The sequence below is a fragment of the Eschrichtius robustus genome, chromosome 16 (assembly GCF_028021215.1).
Source record: "Eschrichtius robustus isolate mEscRob2 chromosome 16, mEscRob2.pri, whole genome shotgun sequence".
NCBI lineage: Eukaryota > Metazoa > Chordata > Mammalia > Artiodactyla > Eschrichtiidae > Eschrichtius > Eschrichtius robustus.
Window position 1 is genome coordinate 4163148 of NC_090839.1, and position 20440 is coordinate 4183587.

The following is a 20440-nucleotide window of genomic DNA, read 5'->3' on the forward strand; positions in this document are numbered from 1 at the left end:
ATTAGCACAGGTAGCCCCAAATTACCATGCTTACTGACGCTAACTGAAGCTTTCAGGAGAGTAAGAGAAATTATAAGTACAAGACTAGTGACACTTCACCCTGCAACATTCTCTGCTTCATGTGCAAAGAATTGAGGTGGTGGCATGAAACAGAAAAGGAGATAGATCTTAATGTGTAGGACGGTTTCTTTTCTACTGAGGACAACGAAAGAAAAATGTGTATTTGCATTAAACGTTTTGAATTAGGGTAAGATACACTTTCTAACATTCCCTTTGCTTTCTTAGCCATTGGCAACGTCTGATAACACGTTGCTTACATATTTGTTTGCCTGGTTGGTTCATGAATTGGCATTCTCTCCCCCAAATAAAAGCTCCACAGATCCTGTATGCCTTTTCCACTCCTATATGCTCCTGTGCCTGCTATGTACTTAAGCACTCAATAAACATTGGGCGAATGAACGGGATGGAATAGGTAATGGAAAAGTGTCGCTTAATTCTGAAGTTGGTGGACAGGCACTTCTCTCGACGCCTTTGTTCATCTCTGATAAGGAGGCATGTCTCCATCAGAAAAGGTGTGGGCCAAATTACTCATCTTAGAATCTTTCTTTCCTCTCCCTGCCTGGTGAGCTATTGCCATTCGTTTACTTAGCAAGTGTGCGTTAATACCTGCTCTGAGCCAGGCACTATTCCGAGATGAAGACACCATGGGCCCTGCCTCCAAGGAAGTCTCTTTGGGGCCGTTTATGTGGCCATTTCCTACCTCATTGGGCCCACTCCACCCAATTCTTTATTTTAACAAGAAGAGGACTTTCAGAGTAGGGTGTGGCTTACGTGCATGTGTGTCTGCGTGTGTGCGTGTGTGCGCATGCACGTGTGCCCGCATGCGCACGGGGTGGGGGTCTTTAGACCAAATACAAGCCTAGATATCTGGCCTCTCATTTACGGTGGAGTCAAGGGGCTCTGTCTGAATTTCTGCTGAATTCTGCCGTATTCTACTCTGTTTCACACAACATACACATAGAAGACAAACTAGATTGCCACTGAGGCCAGAGACAGGGCTGGGTCCCGTGCCCAGATGCTGCACATACAAAACCGCCAATTCCCTATAGGAATCCATTCACGCCTGCATTTATCCAGAAAACAATTCCCCTGCTTCTGGGTAGAAATCGCCTGGATGCTCAGTTGTAAAGGGTGTTGAGTTTGCCCCCGGCAGAAGCTGAGGGAGGCTGAAAGCAGACGTCTGTCACAGCTGGAGACAAACGTCCTAGATGTCACCAAGCAATTCCTTCTGCGTTTGCAGCCCAGAGACCAACAGGCTGTCCCCAAGCAGGAGACTGGAGAATTGTTCTCCGTGGCTGTTAGTACAGCCAAATCCATTTGCTTCAGATTCGAGGGTATGGAAGCGGGTGTTTCATCAGAACTGATGGGAGTACTGGTGGTTCAGCATGAATCCCTAACTACGCTTTCCTGTATATCATTCTGTACTCATTAACCAACCAACCAACCAATAAAATACCAAAAAAGAAAAAATGTATATTGACATTATATGATTGTTCCTTTGAGACTAAAAGAAGTGAGAATCCTTTGACTTGGAATGCTAATTAATCAGCTGTAAAGTTTGACTGAAGACACTTATCTGATAAACCTACAATGCAACTTGCCGCCACCAGTTCTGTTGGACTGGAGGGAGAGCTGAGCTTAACAAAAACTGGAGTAACTCAAGAACTAACAACACATGTACCTTTTAGATTAGCTCCATGCTTCCTCCGAGTGTGGGGCGTGTGCCGGGTAGTACAAAGATGATATTTAACCGCTACATGGATGACCAATCTTAATACTTTTATTTTAATGCATATCAGAAGATACACACAACTACCAAATTAAGGCTGAGATTTCACAGATATTATTACTTAGGAAAAGAATAGCTTCTTTAAGACAGAGATGATTTAAATAAAAGTATTAAGTAAATAATGTACCCACGTGTGGACACATATGGCAAAAAGCAGTAAGATGGTTCTCAAATGATGGAAATTTGGAAATAATGGATTAATTTATCACTATTAGAGTTTGATAAGTCAGCAAAAAAGCTATGAAGATCCAACATTTGGTATATCTGTTCTTCCCATGTTTCCATTCCCACTTTTTCTCCCAATGCATTGTGCCTTCATTGACTTCACGTGGCTTCAGGAGGTATAGACATAGAAGAATATTGTGTTGGTATGTAAAATAAGTCTACTTATTCTTGCCGAGAGTACATGATTTATCTTCAGAAGGAGGCATTGTTTTGAATTACAGATGTTTTTTTCTCTGCTAATGAATAATATTAATTATCTAAGCAACATCAATTCTAAGGGGAAAACTTTGGGATTATTGCACTGTGGATAGTGCCCTCATGTGGCTTCAAATTTTAGTTACATTTAGGAATTTAAAAACACATTTCTAAGTTATGAACCATAAAATATGGCAGACAATGACAGAAGAGACACATGGGAAAAGAAAACAGCACAAGAAAATGTGATAATTTGCCATTACCTAATTCTTTCGTTGAGTGGAATGGGATACCAATATGGCGGCCAGGACACTTGGTCAACTATTTAGGAATAATCAGACATCCAATTTATATAGGATATTTTTTGTGGTAGTTTTGGTTAAAATGTGAACAAATCACACAAGGCATTTTCATTTTCAGTTTTATTTTTATCAAAACAAAATAATTTAACCATATAAAGAAGGAAATACATTTAAACAAACAACCAAGAAGCCAATAGCTTCTTAATTCTGAACAATCAATAGAGTAGTAAGTTCTGAAGAGTTGACTGCATATATAAGGTATTGAGTCATCCTCTAGGGCTCCAACTGACTGAGGCTGACTATTTTCCCTGGCTTCTCTTCTTCCAGTGGTGAAGTAACATTCTCAATGTTCTATATTTCAGATTGAATTATATGTATTCCCACATAAGAGCAAAGCATGGGTGCAAAGGATTGTACTAGGTACAAATCTAGCACTGGATTTTTTGGGTCCTGACACCTATGTTTAATGAGTATCTGAAAGAGAAGGGCAAAAAATTGTGCTTATATATTGAGAAATGTAGTGTTTCAAAAGCCAAAGAGTCTCCCTCACAAGAATTATGGGAATCACAACTGAAGTGAGAAGAAATACACAAGCCCTGTTTGTTGTGGTTGTAGAAATATGATCACCATAGGGCCAGGCAGACCATTGTCTCCTCACCATATTGAATTATGTCTGGGGATTTGAGCAGTGGTACATCCCGATAATGATGAGTTTCCATAACTATAAAAATCTGCTGCACCAGGCAAATTTTGCGCAAAATGCAAATTTCTATGCTTGGGAAAAAATGAATAATGTGATCATTCTAAGTAATGAATGTAAAAGCAAGGAAATACGTTTTGGCATGAGGCTGCAAATCGTTCACCTGTCATGCCAAGAACTGTGGCCACGATGCGTTTTTACTCTTCCCATCTGAGCTTTAGAGGAGGGATTTTAGGAAAGGGAAGTTTAACTTGCCCTCAGGTACCCATCATGCTATTGACAGGGTTTTGATTCGAATCCAGAAGCACCAATCCCCTGTCTTGTTTTATCTCTTGACAAATGAACCATAGGTTCTTCTGGACTGTGAAGTAAAGGGTATTAGCTTCGTCCAGAATCTCAAAGGTCATATGCAACAGGAGGCATGAGTTGTCTCCGTCATGCTTTACAACAAGGAGGATTCAGGTTGTCCATCAAAAAGCACATGACGTTAAGAGCCACTTAACAGTATAGGTTGCCAAGGGGGAACCTGAAAGCCCTTTTCTCTGTGCACCTTCAACAAGTGAGATCTGGCCAGCTGTAGGTACAGCTGGAGAGAGAAACTTGGCAGTGTCTTGAGCATCATGGTTAGTGGCATTTTATACCTTGCTCTGAGAGAAAAGGAAAGAATTCAAAGTGCCCTTTATCTTAGTCGGTGCCAGCATCCCAGGAGTTATTCTCTGTGGGAGAAGCTGAGACACCATTGGTTAAGACCCTTACCTGAAGGTACAATGAAATTAGCAGTACTGGGGAGAAAGGGGAATCCCTGATCTTTAAACTCAAGTTTGCCCTGTTCTAAAATAAATTTGTTTTCCCTTAACCATTACACAGCACACACTTGTAGAGTCACTGCAGCAATGATCAATCCACATTACTGAAGTTTTATTTTCAATAACCCAAACTGGGTTCTAGGTCACTGATATCAGGTCTAGGTTCTGATATTATCTTTAAAATGTACCCCTATAGTTGCAGTCTACTTTAAGAAAAACCCTAGGAAAGTTAAGATTTATAAAATCAGAGATTGTTTGTTGCTTTATAAAAGAGTTTTTCATTAAAAAAAAATATTTACCTCCGGATGATTTTCAATAGCCAAGTCCCCTCGGGTCATTCAAAATACATTAAAAAAATTTTTTAAACCCACTGAAATATAGCTTTTCACAAATTCATGTTGATATAAAGTAAGGTACACTTGTAAAACATTGCCACCAACTAGCTAAATGACCAGCTGAGACAGGAAATTTTGGTAACCTGCTCACTCTTGTATGAGAGACACAGGGAGTTAGAGATGGAATCAATGTTCCGCCATGTTTGATGGAGGTTGGGATGTGGCAGCCAGCATCCGTGGCTCGTAGAAGGATCAAGCTTCCACCTGACCTGACTATCCTGAGGTCAGTGCTGCTGGGAGCCGTGACTTACTGACCTCAGTCCAGTGGTCCAGCCAACAGCTCAGCAGCCGTCCAGGAGAGAAGCATCCGGATGACCAGTACCTCCCAACACAAAGTAACCAATCCAGCCCACAGATATGTTGTCTTCCACTCACACAGTAGTGTTCTGTTTTGCTTCTAATTTTTGCATTATGAGCCACCATTTAGAAATGGGTTGATTGCACCCCCAAATCTAGAGCTCTGGACAAAAAAAAAAAAAAAAATTAGAAGGAGCTTCCCTGAGCTCACATTCTTCAAAAAAATAATTGGCTTTAGTTCCCCACAGCCCCCTCCCAAACTCCTTGAGTGCAGGACCCTTCCCCATGGGCACCACCTCCAAGCCACTCTCACGAGGATCGGGGCCTGAAGTCACATTCAACACATCTTGTCTTACTCTCTTCTTCCCAGTCGGAGAAACAGGCGCCGAGAGGGCGTGAGTCTTCACTAAGATTCCCCAGCCAGCTCAGGACAAGGTCACTTTCTCTCCCTCCAGGATTCAGACCATTTTCCTAGACCTCTCTCTCATTATAGTGGCACGGACAAGCCAACGGGTAGATAATTACATCTACTTTTGTTTGGTTTAGAAAGTACACGAAGTGAATGCTTAGCATCCTTTTACCTCCCTTCTTACGTTTTTCTTGGCTGGGCTTGAAATCACTTGGCTATGTATGAGTGCCTCTGAAATGACCACAGACATATGCTAAGTCACCCGGGGCAGCTGGTCCCACCTTGAAGTTTCTAGAGTTACCCTAAAATTGGAAAATTCACTTGAAGATACATGACATCGGACCATCCTTCGTCACAGGCAAGGACGTATTAAAGCATCTTCGTTCGTGTGAGATGTTCTGCATTGCTGCCCCGCCTTTGGACTACAAGATGTCATATGAACATCCTTACATCAAAGTGAAGCCAAAAGAGCTCGGCTATAAATTTCAAATTGTACAAAACCATACCAAAAGCAAGTATAAAATTTTATTGGAATGCAGCAGTGTAAATCTCTTGAAGTTTTTCCTCTCCCATTTAAGGAGGAGGAGAAGAGTGCAGTAAATCGGAGGCTTTGCTCACTGCGTTGTCTGACGCAGATCACCTATTTTCTTCTGCACAGGGGCGCATGGGCTTGGAACACTGGCGAATTTTCTCTGTGCTGTTCTGACTTGCACAATACAGAGGCTGATTTAATTTGACAGCAAAGTAACACCAAAGTAACACCCCCAAAATAAAATTACTGAGATGTAAAACAGCGTCAAAACTCCAATTAGTCTTGTATCCTTGAAGCTTCTGGAGGAAATCTACAAGGCTCCCATCACGATAAGCAGGCATCAGTTTAAGCTGTAGAGATTACTAAAATGTAACCCTCTAATTGAAATTGCTCAGAGCACAATATGACAGAAAGAATCAGAGGAAAATAAGTGAATTTTTCCCCCTCAAAAATGACTCATTACAGAGACTGTTCTATTAACTTTTAACACAACGTTCCTTTTGCAAGAGCTGGAAAAACCAAGGGTTTCAGAGGTCTCCACAGAAAAGGCACCGGGCACAAGAGCTGTACATGCTTGTGTCACTGAATCATACATAAGCATTGACCATTTGTGCAACACTGAAAGATACTTAGTATTTCACCAGATCATGGGCATTTTGAAGTATATTTACAACTTCCATGAAGGAGGCAAATTTTTGGGACCAAACTTCAGTTTTTGAATGAATCTGGATTTTGTCTCCAGAATAAACAGAAGTATCTCGATGCCCAATTCACACCCCATCTCTTTTGCAAGCTACCCCAGTTTTCCCAAGTATGCTCACTCCCTTTGAAGCCAACGCCCAGCTCACTAACGGAGGAAACCTGTCCCCTTGACTCTGGGGGGTTCACATTTGTTCGGAAGCAAGTCGATCGCGGCTCTCTGGGTCAATGCCATTTTCCCAGATGAGGCAGCGAAGGACCAATGCGGAGGATACAGCTGGGAGTCAAGCCACAGTCATGGTGTAGGTCAAGACTTCTTAGACCTTGCTTCACTGCCACCTTTGCCCAGCCTGGTGCCTTGTGAGCAGGGCCTCCTGGGAAGGGTGAGGCTGAGTTTGGGTTTCAGAGTTGGTTGGGGAGATCTTAGAAAGACCCCCAAATGGCTTTCCTCTCTGTAGGGGCTTCATGAATAGAGTTCAGTTCTCCTGCCCGCTTGATGGCATTTACCGTGAGGCATCATTCGTCTTTGACCGCGGACGCATCTTTCTCTGGAAGTTTCAGATTTCTATCACCAACCGATCTTCATCATCGCTGCTGGTGTCGCTGAACTCCACACGAGTTTGCTTTCTCATTCCTTCCAAACTCCTCTTCCTGAGGGTTTTCGAAGGGGCTGCAGGGATCTCCGTGGGCTGCCCTGGGCTAGACGGAACCACACCATCCTTTAGAGCGATGAATCCAGATCCTTGACATTTCCCACTGTCATTTCCTACAGGAGGGCAGGGGACCAGCACTTCCCCACACCCGTATTGCCCTCCGGAAGGGAAAAATGTCTTGTGTTTCCCTTCCTCTTGGTGTGAACTAGCTGAACCTGGTCCTGAAGCTGGTGTTTCAAGATGAGTTTTTCCAGTGGACCCCAGTGGAACTGAACCTGAAAGTCTCTGCCCAGGTGAAGGTTTCCCTGGCAAGAGTGATGGGGACACACCCTCTGCTATCGTTTTTCTGTCGGGGGAGCTTTGTGTCAGAGTCTCCCTTGCACCCTGGCTGTGGTCTTGTGGTTCCACACTGTGAATTCCCAGGGTTGTGTGACCTGCTGTCTCCCCCAGAGAAGGACAAAAGGCAGCCCCAGAGGTAGCAAGGTCATGGCAGAGAGAGGTTCCTTTGGACTCAAGGGAAGAAGGCTCTTGAGCATCTGAGAAAATGCGTGGTGTGGGGTCTGTTGAGACTTGGTCCTGGGGGGGCGGCAGGTGAGTCTCAAGCAATCCCACGTCCAGACCTTTGCCACGGGCTGGAAGTCTGTCATGAGCCACTGCCACCAAGGAGTTGGATGGCAGAGATAATCCTGACCTCACAGCTGTATTCTGAGGACGACGATCTCCATGCTCACCGGCAGATGGAGAAATCTCCTGCAGCAACGTGCAAAGGAAGATAAATGGAGGGAAAAAAGGTTAATTGGTACCAAAAAACTTGTGGTCAGAAACGTGGTCCTCAATGGGAACAAGGTCTGGAGGTCTTAATGATTCTTTACAGAGCCTGAACTTCGATACGATGTTCTCATCAGTTTTCATTAATAACTAATTGATGCATTAACTCCAGTAAAGTTCCGTGTTGACACACAATAAGCTACTGAGACAGCTCTGTATTTGTATCTGGCCTTGTGAAAACCCAGCCACTCAATTATCCAACCAGTTCTGAGCGTCCGATTTTAAATCATCACTGCTCCTGCAGCGGGTGTGCTACTTTATGGTACCGTGCATTTGAGTTTTTCCAGATTAGCGGTTTTTCAAGGTGTGGTCTGGCCTAGCATTTTCATGTTTCTCAACCCAAGGCCCCCCAGTCTGCCTGGCGTTGATGCCGCATTGCAGTGACCTCTGCAAGGTGATAGGCATCTCTATTCAGGTATGAAATGATACGGGACTTGGGATTTTTTAATCAACTGTGAGATCATCCCAACAGTTCACAGCCCAAGTCACCGGCTGATTCAGCGCAATGTTTGGAGGCGTCTGTCTGCCTCACGGGGTTTCTGTGCCAGGAAACCTCTAGGTGGCCCAAGCGAGTTTTGCCACACTGGACACTAACAAGAAAAAAGAGGCATAAATCTAGAAAAGAGATAGGTAGAGACCGCTCAGAAGCACAATTCCCACCTTCGAGGCTGATCTGTCTGTCTCTCTGACAGTTCTTGAACTTGGGTGAGGACAGGAGCTTCCCGAGCTGTGTCTGCTGCCCTCCTTCTCCTCCTCCTCCTCCTCTCCGTTCCCAACACAAAGAGATGATTCTGAGGCAGCACAAGGTGGCTCCCCTGACAGATTTAGCCCTAAAAAGGGGGGAGGCACATGGAAATACACCTGAAATTATAAAGTCAGCCAACAGTCATTTCCTAGGAGTTGATCTGTGTCTTCACGACCAGCTCCGAACTCATAACCTCATCTCACACGGTGTATCTGGGAAATGGATTTACCGTGAAACAGTTCACATGGTCAAATAAAACGTCTCCACTTCTGATAAGGAAAGAAACGGCAAAACCAATTCCCAAGGCAGAAAAATCCCTTGATTACAGATATTTTAAAAGATATTTCATGTGGATCTTTTTTTCATCAAAGTCATCTTCCTGGCCACATTGGTTAATTTTGGATCGGTTTGAATTCTCTGGCCATTCAACTGAGGGTCGAGACTAGAAATTTTCTTATCATATAGGATGCCTTAGTCTCCATCAGAGCGCCGACAGCAGGAGGGAGGTTGGTTTTTGTGTTGCTGTTGTTCTGTGGTGGTGTTTGTGATGTGTGGGGGGAGAGGGGTGACAAAGACATGGCCTTGACAACATCCCCAAAACAGCATCTCCCTTTCAGGGGAACAGCTGCCCTTCCGTCGTCCTTCATCCTTACTCTCTCCTCCATTTTGTCATATTGGCCTGGGATACAAGTCAGAAGGACCACAGAGTTTCAGCAAGTAGATTCCATCATGAGAGGAGATCAGAAAAACATTCTAGAAGAGCTGTGTCACCAGAGAAAAGCATTCAACCCACTTTTACATCCGCTTTTAGTTTGATTAACGCTACACACGCACAGAGTTTTTAAAAGTCAAGTATTTCCGTGTATTAAGAGAAACAGCCACACCTGCCCACCTACTCATCTTTTCCCACTTTGTGTTCCTTTTGTATTTATCTCCTTCTCTCCTAAGAACAAGCGTGTAGCACCCCTTCTGGATTCCCTGTCTCCGGTTTGGAGGATAGCCTATGACGTCATGAGGGGAGAGGAGGGTTTAGGACGAGCTCCCCCATCCACAACCCTTATCACCCGCACACGTGGGCACAGCCCCTCCCCTCTCTCCTCTCTACAGTCATATGACTATGATGTCATAATTTTGTTTAGCATATCCAGTGTTTACATCACCATGTTCAGGAACACGGTCTTCACCACCAAGCCAGGTAGTATGCTGTGATGACATTGCCTTTCTTGCCAGCACTGGTTTCCCTGGAGTTAATCATCATTTTGTCTTTTTCTTCTGCTTACTTTTTTGTATGGACTTATTCCTAAAATCATCCTCCCACCTCCTTCCCAGTGGTCTTTTATTTCATTTATTAGGTTCCATCTCATTTCCTTGGAAATCTCTCTCTCACAACTTTCTGACCTGCTCCCATGGACCACTGCTCCCTTGGCCCGATGGGGGCTGAGCCCGTGTGTCACCCCCATCCTGGCAATTTTCTTCACCTCCTCGGTTCCTGGACACCCACGCTTCTTTTTCCTGGGTTTACTCTCTTTGCATTCCTTCTTAATGCAAAACTTCCAGCAGCTTCATGAGAAAGGGTGAAATAAAATTGTTTAGACTTTAATTGGCTACTTGCCTGGGTATAGCTGTCTGAATTAAAATTCATTTTCCTTCAGAACTGAAGATGTGGCTCCACTGAGCTCTAGCTGTTGAGAAATCTGGAGCCAACATGATTTATGTTTCCCGATCCTTTGGAGGAAACCCTTTCGTTTCTCTCTCTCTGGAAACTCCTAAACTCTTTTTATGCCAGTGTTACCATGGTCCTGGGTCTATTTCCATTCATTGTCTGGACACTCAGTGGGCCCTTTCAACCTGAAGCACGCCTTTCCATTTTAGAAAAATATGTTACTTCTTTGATATATTTTTTTCCTTATGTTTTGTCTTTTCTCTTTTTCTAGAACTGCTCTTCGTAGGTTATTGGACATCTTGATCTAATCCTCTATTTTTCTTATCTTTTCTCTCCTATTTTCTAATTCTTTGTCTTTTTCATTTGGGGGAATCCCTTCAACTTTTTATTTCAACTCAGAGGTGTCTGTGTCTGCTATCATGTTTTTAATTTCCAAGAGCCCACTCATTATTATTATTAATTATTATTATTCCTCCTTTATAGCATCCTGTTACTATTTCATGGCTCCAACATCTTCCCTTCTGTCTCAGGCAAGATTAATAATGATCTGTTGTCATTGTTATTGCTGAAGTTTGCCTCTTCCTATATTGCCTCTCTTTCTTCCAAGTTCCTTTGTTTCTGTATGTTTTTATCTCTCTCTTTCCTACTAAAGGCTTCCCTGAGATACCCGGCAATCTTAACTACCTGCTCGTGTTTAGGAAATAGGCACTGAGAAACTGGTTAGAAACACTTTACAAACATAAAATGTCAATCGTGGACCTCCCTGCAGGGTTATCTGGTCGCCCTGTTGATGTGGGAAGACCTGAAGTAATCCCCGTTAGGTCTTCCACACAGGCTGGTCGGCTTCTGCCCAGGGAGTTCTCTGATCTCCTGCCTGGAAAGTGCAAGGCAGGTGCCAGCATCCTGGAGTCAGAATTGGGATTGAAAGGGGGCGCCTCAATGTGTGGTGCCAACCTTTGGTTAAACCCTCTGTTTTCAGTACAGCCCCCTTGCTCCCCAGCATTTTGTAGAGTCCCCAGAGACTAAGCCCAGAGTATTATTTGGGGGCGAGAGCGAGGGATGTGACCAGGCTCTGAGAAGCAGGGGTGGGGTGGAGATCTGGGGGGGTTTGAATGCTGCTGATTCTTTCAACCAACGCTCCTGTTTTCAGCCCCACCTGGTACCATGGATTTCTGAATGTCTAGCGCTTGACCACTGTTAAACAAGGATTAAGTTCACTTGGGTCTGCTAATCAGTGACCACTTAGCCTCTGCATTCCAGCCCCTACAACTGTGGCGCCATTTCTTCTCCGGTCATCTTGTCCCCTTGGGCCTGGGCATTCCAAACACATTCCTTCACTAATGTCTGGGAGGAAAGTGAAGGAAGTGTATGTGCTCTCTCCTCCACCTTGAACCCAAAAGAACAGACCTACTTCTTATACCCCCAAGGGTAGGTCACTAGATGATCGAGCACACTAATCTTGAGCAAATCAACTTTAAAAATCCATCAACGTTGCGACAATTTGGGAAAGGAAGCAATGATTTTTACTTTAATACAAACAATCTTCACTTGAGCACCACGTTACTGAGATCACCTAAAGGTGCAGCACCGGGGTCTTTGGTATTTCATTCATCCGCTCAACAGACATGTCCTGGGCTCCTTCAAGGAACCAGGTACTGTGTTCAACCCTGAGGAATCGGAGGACAAGACCAAGGTGCCCTGGCCCTCAGGAGCCTCTGTTCCGACGGGGAAGAGAAACAGAGACAAGTAAGATAATTGAGGTTGTGACGGGGGTCACGAAGGAAATAAACAGGATGGGGGTACCCCAGAGAGGAATGATACACAGGAGGCTATGGCAAAGATGCAATAAACAGGAGAGGGTAGAGTAATAACGAAAGTGATGATAAACAGGGAATATTATAGAGAGTAACAGTCCCTGAAGGGCAGATCACAGAGAGTAACTGGCTTGCCTAGTTGAGGAAGGCATCTCTGAGAAGGTGACACCTGAAATGAGACCTTCAGGATAAGAAAGAACCAGCCCTCAAAGGCCATTCCAGACAAAGGAGGAACAGAGGCAGGGGCCCTGCGGTGGGATGGAGCTGGGGGGATTAAGGAATCAGTGGAAGGCCATGGTGGAAAGATGGTGGGGAGCAGGGGGCAAAATGAAGCTGAGGGAGCCACCAAGGGCTCAGATCTTGTAGGGTGCAGGCAGCCCTGGGAAGGGGTCTAGATTTTATTCTTCATTCATTGTGAAGAAACCAGTGTTTCCAGCAAGAGGTCTACATCTTCTAAAGAGGCACTTGGCTACTATATGGAGACTGAAGAAGGAGAGAGGGGAATAGGATGGGAAAACCAGTTACAAGGTTCCCAAAGTAGTCCAGGGGGCCAGGTGAGATGACTTGGCTAGGGCAGTGGAAATAGAAATGGAGAAAATGGATGGATTTGAGATCCATTTGCATTCTCACCTATGAAAAATCACCCAAAGACCACAATGATGAAAAACGTTTCTAGAGCCCCAGAGTTTACCAAGCCCAAGCGCCTCGCTCTAAGCGAATTAAGCTATGCTCCCACAGTGACAAAACCACCAGGCAATTCATTCAATTCAATGAAGAAGTAAAACCAATTAGTACAGAGAAAATAATCAGATTGGCCAAGCATCTTCTCAGCAGGTCGTTTGGGTTTTTAAGCTTAACAAAAAGGCCATGCGCGCCTTTGACCAATAACTTCTGACTCATCCGAGAAAGCAAGGGAAGAAAATACATTGATTTAATTTGCTTATGACCTAACAGTCTAGAGAAAAGTGCGTTATCTTTAATCATTGTGGAAAATGCCCAAATAATGTCACAGAACTTTGTTAAACAAATTGCGATTCTTGAAGAAGGAAAGCATCCTTGCTATTAGATGAATGGCCCTTTTCAAAAAGTCAGTAGGGCTCCAGTCAAGTGTTAAAGCGAAGAACGGCATCCTCTTTACGTTTCGGCATCACTCTGTGAATCACCTTGTACATCTTCAGAAATTATAGATTCCACCGTCCTATCGCAACCTTTGCGAATTCGACCACTCTTACGCAATTACCAGAATCTTACTACAGAAACCATCTCCTCATCACAGGTCTGTGTGCTGTTCTGCCCCCCACCCCGATTAAAGGCTGTGTTTTTAATAATTTCCCTCAGAAATAATTGCCAAACCACGTGGAGAGAGGAAGAGACTGCTTAGTATTGTAGCAAATTTAAATTCAGCCCTCTTGAAAAGGCGATAGGAAACTGTAAAATAATTAGAAGGAAAATGGAGTGAAGAGACAACACGATGAAACTTACAGCTTAACTGGTGACATCTTTAATGTCAAGCCTCCTGCAGGCTGTCCCATTGCGAGGCCTTGTTAAAATGCTAATAGACATATTACTCAAATATCATTATCTGAAAATGTAAGTAATTTGATGCCTTTTCATCAGTTGCCCCAATATACCCCAAACCTCCATGAATTTGGAGTCCAAAGATGCTGAATTATAAGGAAGGGGTAAAAATGAGTCTATCACGTTGGCCTCATTAAGTAAGCTATAAGCATCAACGTGATCCCAGGGGTAATCTTCCAGACTACTAATTTATCTGAGATGAAATTGTTTACAAGCATCCCTGCCATCAAAGGATGCAAAATGTGCTAGCAATTAAAATTTGCAATTACTTAAGGAAAGCGGGGCAGGACTCTAGGAGGAATCACTATGTGGGCAGTTATTTGCTCATATTCCAAATGCTAGTTGAGCCCCTTTGAGTCCATATTTTTTGAGCCCATTTCTGAGCCCATATGATTAAGCCTAAATATTTATTGAGCACTGACCACAGTCAACGCTCTGTGCCAGGAACTGTGCTGAACACAGGCAATTTATTCAGTGACGGAGGCAGATACCCTCATGGAAACGACAGTCTAATGGGGGGAGAAATTCAGCCAGCAAATAATTACACCCAAAAAAAAAATCACTTACAAATAACAAATGCTGGAGAGGGTGTGGAGAAAAGGGAACCCTCCTACACTGTTAGTGGGAATGTAAATTGGTGCAGCCACTATGGAGAACAATATGGAGGTTCCTCAGAAAACTAAAACTAGAGCTACCATGTGACCCAGCAATCCCACTCCTGGGCCTATATCCAGACAAAACTCTAATTCAGAAAGACACGTGCACCCCTATGTTCACAGCAGCACTATTCACAATAGCCAAGGCATGGAAACAACCTAAATGTCCATCAACAGACGAATGGATAAAGAAGATGTGGTACACATGCACAATGGAATACTACTCAGCCATAAAAAAGAATGAAATAATGCCTTTTGCAGCAATATGGATGGACCTAGAGACTATCATACTAAGTGAAGTAAGTCAGACAAAGACAAACATCATATATCACTTATATGTGGAATCTAAAATATGACAAATGAACTTGTCTACAAAACAGAAACCGATTCACAGACATAGAGGACAGACTTGTGGTTGCCAAAGGGAAGGGAGGGTTGGAGGAGGGATGAACTGGGAGTTTGGGGTTAGCAGATGCAAACTATTATATATAGGATGGATAAACAACAAGGTCCTACTGTATCACATGGGGAACTATATTCAATATCCTGTAATAAACCATAATGGAAAAGAATATGAAAAAAATAAAAAATAAAAGTCCAATCGGAAAAAAAATCACCAAGCATATGTAGCAAATGCTAGGAAGGAAAAAGCAGAGGTGCAATGAGATGGTAAAATGGGGCCCTGACCCCACCTGTATCCATGGAAATGAGTAAAACCATGCATACTGTAAAACCGTTCTCACATGCCACCTGTTTGGGGCTGGTTTTCTCTCTACCGAGTCTGAATCATTCATTTGAGTAATTATTCAACCAATAGTTTTTAAGTCTCTATGGCACACCAGATATCGGACTAAAATTTTTTTGCAAGTATATTCATTTGTTTCTGCAATCCTATTGCAATTTTTGTTTATAAGGCCTCTGAAGAAGAAAAAAATACGGCTGAAAATGATGGAGGGAAGAAGCTTTATTCTTCTCAGGCAGGGGCTGGGGACATTCATTCCAATCAGAAAACAATTAGAAGTGGGTGGACTGTAGGAGGTGGGGGGCAGACACCCACTTGAGTCCCACAGACAGAGAGGGACTTGAGAGAGAGCCAGGAAAATATATTTATCGAGTACAGCCTCGGGTGTTTCTGTGCTACCCTAATGCAGTCTTCGGAAAGTTCGCCTCTAAGTAATCACAAATGAATCTTTTATTTCAGAAACCACTTTCCTTCGTGGTTCTCATCTCTTTTCTATTCCTTTGATGAAAGGCAATCAGGACAAGAACTCTTCCCACACAGAAATTCTTCACCTAAACTATGTTTAGTGCAAAGTGGTGTTTAAAATCTTGCTTTAAGTTAAAAGTTGTACCCTGTCCAGACAACAAGAGAGTGACTTTAAAATACAGAGTGAAAATAGGATGATGAAATCACGTCAGGAAAAGAGATGATCAAAGAAATGCCATTTGAAACGTTAAATGCCAAGACAGAACGCAGCAGCCCATCTAGTCTAGGTATCGTTGTTTTAAAAGTTTCCTATGGCTAAATGAAAATTGTCTGTGAGGGTCCCTTCCCGGGGACCTAATTGATACACTCACAAAAGCTTCTCATCTTGCCCCGAGATTTACACCTTGGAAGGAAGGAGAAATTACTCTGTTTCAGCAATTCCGGAGCTCTGTGACTTAACTAATAGCTTTAGGGAAAGAATTAATACTTCTCTATTAATTCTAATGAGAAAAGATGTAGGAAAGTCATTTGCTCCTGTCAGAGAAGGAGAGAGAAGGCAAAGGGGGAGAAAAGCCCTGGAGAGACCCCCTCCCCAGTCTTCCTGATTCTTCCTGATGCTCAGGAACATTCTGAGGAGAACTCTTGTGAGAACAGAAGGGGAGAAGGGTAATCACCCGAGGCCCTAAATCACAAAAAGAAACCACTGCAGAAAACCCAAGGGAACAAAGGCAATGTCTCCCTTTCTTCAAGGGACTTATTCAAGCCTCTTCATCCAGTATTCAGAAATTGTACCTTTTACGTGTGTGTAATTAGGTAAAGCTTTTACTTGAGAAACACCTGGAATCACGGCCGTGTCTACACTTCTGTTCCGGAGATGAAAGGAAAGTGTTTTGATCACTTTCTCCACTCAGATATTTTCTCCCAATTCGGTGAATGGGGCTGGTTTGAAATATTTCCATGACTTTAAAGCTTGGTTGTGTACAGAATTCAACAATATTCCTTCAGAAAGCGAGACAGAGGCCTACAGGATAGAGAGAAATAATGAAAGTGGCTCAGGAACACTCTTGGAAAAGTTGATCTCAACATCTACCGAAGAAAATGGGATTTGTGGGTCTGTTTGAGCCAGTGGTTTTCAGCCGGAGGTGATGTCCGGGGACTTTCCTGGACGTGCGGTACACAGGATGCACCCACGCCCCACCCTGGATGGACCCAGATGCGAAGGTCATTAAGGCCACGGCTGGGAAACCCTGGTTGAAACCAAGAATCACAAACTCAAAAGCTACAGGGCCAGACCAATAACAGAAACAAGGGCTTCTGCCTGGGATGAGGGCTGTGGAAGGAGAGGGAGGACAGGTCCAGCCTCCAAGGGCAAGGTTGCCCCTCAGCTCCCACCCACCAAGACCACCGAGGACCAAGCATCCAGTTTGCCAGAACTATCCATTTTCCAAGAGAAACCAGAAATCTGAGTTCCATGATTCCCTTTTAAACACTGATAATGAATTAATTTTCAAACAACAGCGCCGTGCTAACCAACGTATCCGTGGCCTGAGTGCTGCCAAGAGAGGCCAGCGTGAGACCCTTTGTCCATGAAGAGGTTCAAGGGCGCCCACGATGAAGGCAAGGCTTTAGTCTCCGCGCAGGCTCTGCTCTTTTGCAGAAGCAGAGTTTCTTTTCAAAAATACTGTTAAAAAGATATTTATGGGAGAGTAACCCTGTTTTTGAAAAGTAATTTAGTAGTATCTTATAAAATGAAATTTATAATTATAAAATGCGCATTGATCCAGCAACTGCTCTTTGTGAAATGGGGCAAGAATATTTACTGCAGCAATAGCTGTGGTAGGAAAACCAATAGAACCAACAGGAACATCCATCAATACAGGAAGAGTTGAATAAATAAATTATGGTACAGCTATACTGTGGGATTTTGTGCCATTATTAAAATGATCTATCTATCAATCTGTAATATATACCTAGAGTTATATACAAGATATACTAAGAAGAAAAGAGTTGTAGATGACTATGTATGGTATGATCTATCTGTGTAAACAACAAAATAAAGTGTCCATCATGTACGTGATGGCACATCAGCCCAACTCTGGCAACCTCGGGGGGCCATGAGGCTGGGGATTGTCAAGCTTTCCTTGCATATGTCAATGTTGCTTTTTTTGTTGCAACAAGTATGGGATTGCTTTATTCGTTTGAAAGAAAAATCAGAGGCAAATAATGACACTGGCTCTAAAATTCAGACCGAAAGTCATGAAGAAAAGCCCCAGAGTGTGCAAGGCAAGTCATTTCAATCAGAACACACATCTGACAGAGGGAGGTGGACCCTCACACCCTCATAACAAGAGTTCAGTTTCTCAGGCAGAGAAAAGGTTGAGAGACTCAAAGGAAAAGAAAAATATATTTTCCCATCTCTAACCAAATCTGAAGTATTTCTGTTCTAGCCTCATTTTTTGTGTGAAATTTTGCCTCTTCCGAGTAATCATTTTCCAATCTCTTTTTTCCAGAAACCACTTTTCTCTATGATTTAAATTTCTCTTCTCCTTCTCTGATGAAAGGCAATCAGTTTGAGAACACTTCACTTACCGTTTTCTCCAAAAAAATATATTTAGTGGGAAAGTATGCTTAAAATCTTTCGATAAGTTGAAACTTGAATCATCCTCAGACAATAAGAGAATGTCTTAAAATAAAGAGAGGACAGATTGTGGGGAAGAGAGAAAATGAAATGAAGAACAAAAAAAAAAAAAGAAAAGAAAAAAGAAAGAAAGAAGAAAGAAAAACCCAGCTAATATTATTTGAATTATTTAGTGCCAAAATTGAATCAAGAGAACCTACTTTAAGGGATCATTACTTTCAAACTTTCTTAACTATAAATGAAAATTGTAGCAGAAAAAAAGTTCAGGCTTTGGAATATAATTGATGTGTTTAGGCAATTGCCTCATCATTTCTTAAGATTTACACCCTGAGAAGGAGGTGTTATCCCTGTTTCAGCAATTCTGTAAGCAATATTACTTAACTAATGGCTTTAGGAAAAGAATATCTCCCCATTAAATCTGACAGGAAAAATAATGGTACGGAGCCATTAGCTCTAGTCAGAGGCGGAGAGGGAGCTGGTGGGTGAGGGAACCCTGGAGTTCAGGCTGCCATTTTGTTTCTCTGAGGAAAACGTCTGGAGGTGATGTGTGACAAAGAGAGCAGGGCACGAGTGACATGCAGTAAACCTCCCCAGCCCCACCTCTCCCAGTTCACTCAACTAACAAAAGTTGAAAGGGTGAAAAAAAAAAAAAAAAAGACAAACAATTCACAGCTACTTAATTTCAGAGAATTACATCACCATCCTCCCATAATATTGAACTATTCTACCTTTTCAACAGGATTAGGTAAACCTTTTATCTCAGGAAGTACCTGTCAGAGAAGTTCTCTTTACCTTTCTATTTTTTCAATGAAAGACAGCTGCTTTGATAACGTCTGCCTCAGAGGAATTTTTCCTAAACTATGTTAATGAAAAAAAAATCCAGTTGAAATATTTCAGTCCCTTAAAAGCTTAGGTATGGACAGAAAATTCAGAAGAAGAGATTCCGGTGAGAAAGAAAGTAAATGAGACCAGGAGAAAGCAGAGAAATGTCTCCTTCACCCGGGAATTAAATATGGGTTTACTGTTAATGATTTAAGAAGCTCAATTTTGCCTCGCTGAGGTAGTACACACGTAGCTGAAGAGAAGAAAATTAGGACATAATTATATAAGGATTGGTATTGTGGTACATGCCACAAAGGAGATGGGTTATGAATCATACCACAAGGACACCTAATCTGGCTTGAGAGGAAATGACCAGCCTGAGGAATCATGAAAATGTCACCTCACAAAACCATCCAAGGATTGCACTGAATCTGCAGATTGCCTTGGGTAGTATAGTCATTTTAACAATATTACTTCTTCCGATCCAAGAACACAGTGTATCTTTCCATCTGTTTGTGTTGTCTTCAATTTCTTTCTTCAGTGTCTCATAGTGTTCGGAGCACAGGTCTTTTTGCCTCCTTAGGTAGGTTTATTCCTAGGTATTTTATTCTTTCTGATGAGATGGTAAATGGGATTGTTTCCTTAATTTCTCTTTCTGATCTTTTGTTGTTAGTGTCTAGAAGTGCAGCAGGTTTCTGTGAATTACTTTTGTATCCTGCAACTTTACCGAATCCATTGATGAGCTCTAGTAGTTTTCTGGTAGCATATTCAGGATTTTCTATGTACAGTATCAGGTCATCTGCAAACAGTGACAGTTTTACTTCTTTTCCAATCTGGATTCCTTTTATTTTTTTTCTCCTCTGATTGCTGTGGCTAGGACTTCCAAAACTATGTTGAATAAAAGTAGCAAGAGTGGACATCCTCTTCTTTTTCCTGATCTTAGAGGAAATGTTTTTAGCTTTTCACCATTGAGTATGATGTTAGTTGTGGGTTTGTCATGTGTGACCTTTATTTTGTTGAGGTGGGTTCCCGCTATGCCCACTTTCTGGAGAGGAATAGTATGAAACCTCAACTGGGTTCTTCAGAGAAAACATAGTTGAAGGACCCACCAGAGGGACAGAAAAACACATTTATCGAAATCTCACTACGTGCCAGAGTATTTCTTTCTCCTAATGCAATTTTCTAAGCAATCATATGTTTTATTTCAGAAACTACTCTTAGTGGTACTTACTCCTCTTCTTTGATGAAAGGCAATCAGTTTAAGATTTCCCTCTCAGAGATTTTTTTTTTTCCCCTGAAAGATGTTGAGTGGAAAGCCATGTTTAAAATCAATCCTGAAGTTAAAAGTTTGTTCCCAGACCATAAGCATGTACCTAAAATTTAGAGAGCCACTCTGGGTATGAGGTGAAGGGGAAAAAATACAATTA

At 42.6% G+C, this 20440-nt stretch overlaps 1 protein-coding gene across 1 annotated transcript in view; it reads right to left on the reverse strand.

Moving 5' to 3' along the window:
* Positions 1–6966: 6966 nt before the first annotated feature.
* The window catches only part of ZNF831 (zinc finger protein 831), an 80566-nt gene continuing 67092 nt past the window's right edge, over positions 6967–20440 (reverse strand). Inside the window, exons 5-6 of the mRNA XM_068525099.1 lie at positions 8551–8705; positions 6967–7812 (exon numbers count right to left, since the gene is read on the reverse strand). Coding sequence (XP_068381200.1) covers positions 6967–7812; positions 8551–8705 — 1001 coding nt within the window. The remainder of the gene's footprint in view (positions 7813–8550; positions 8706–20440) is intronic.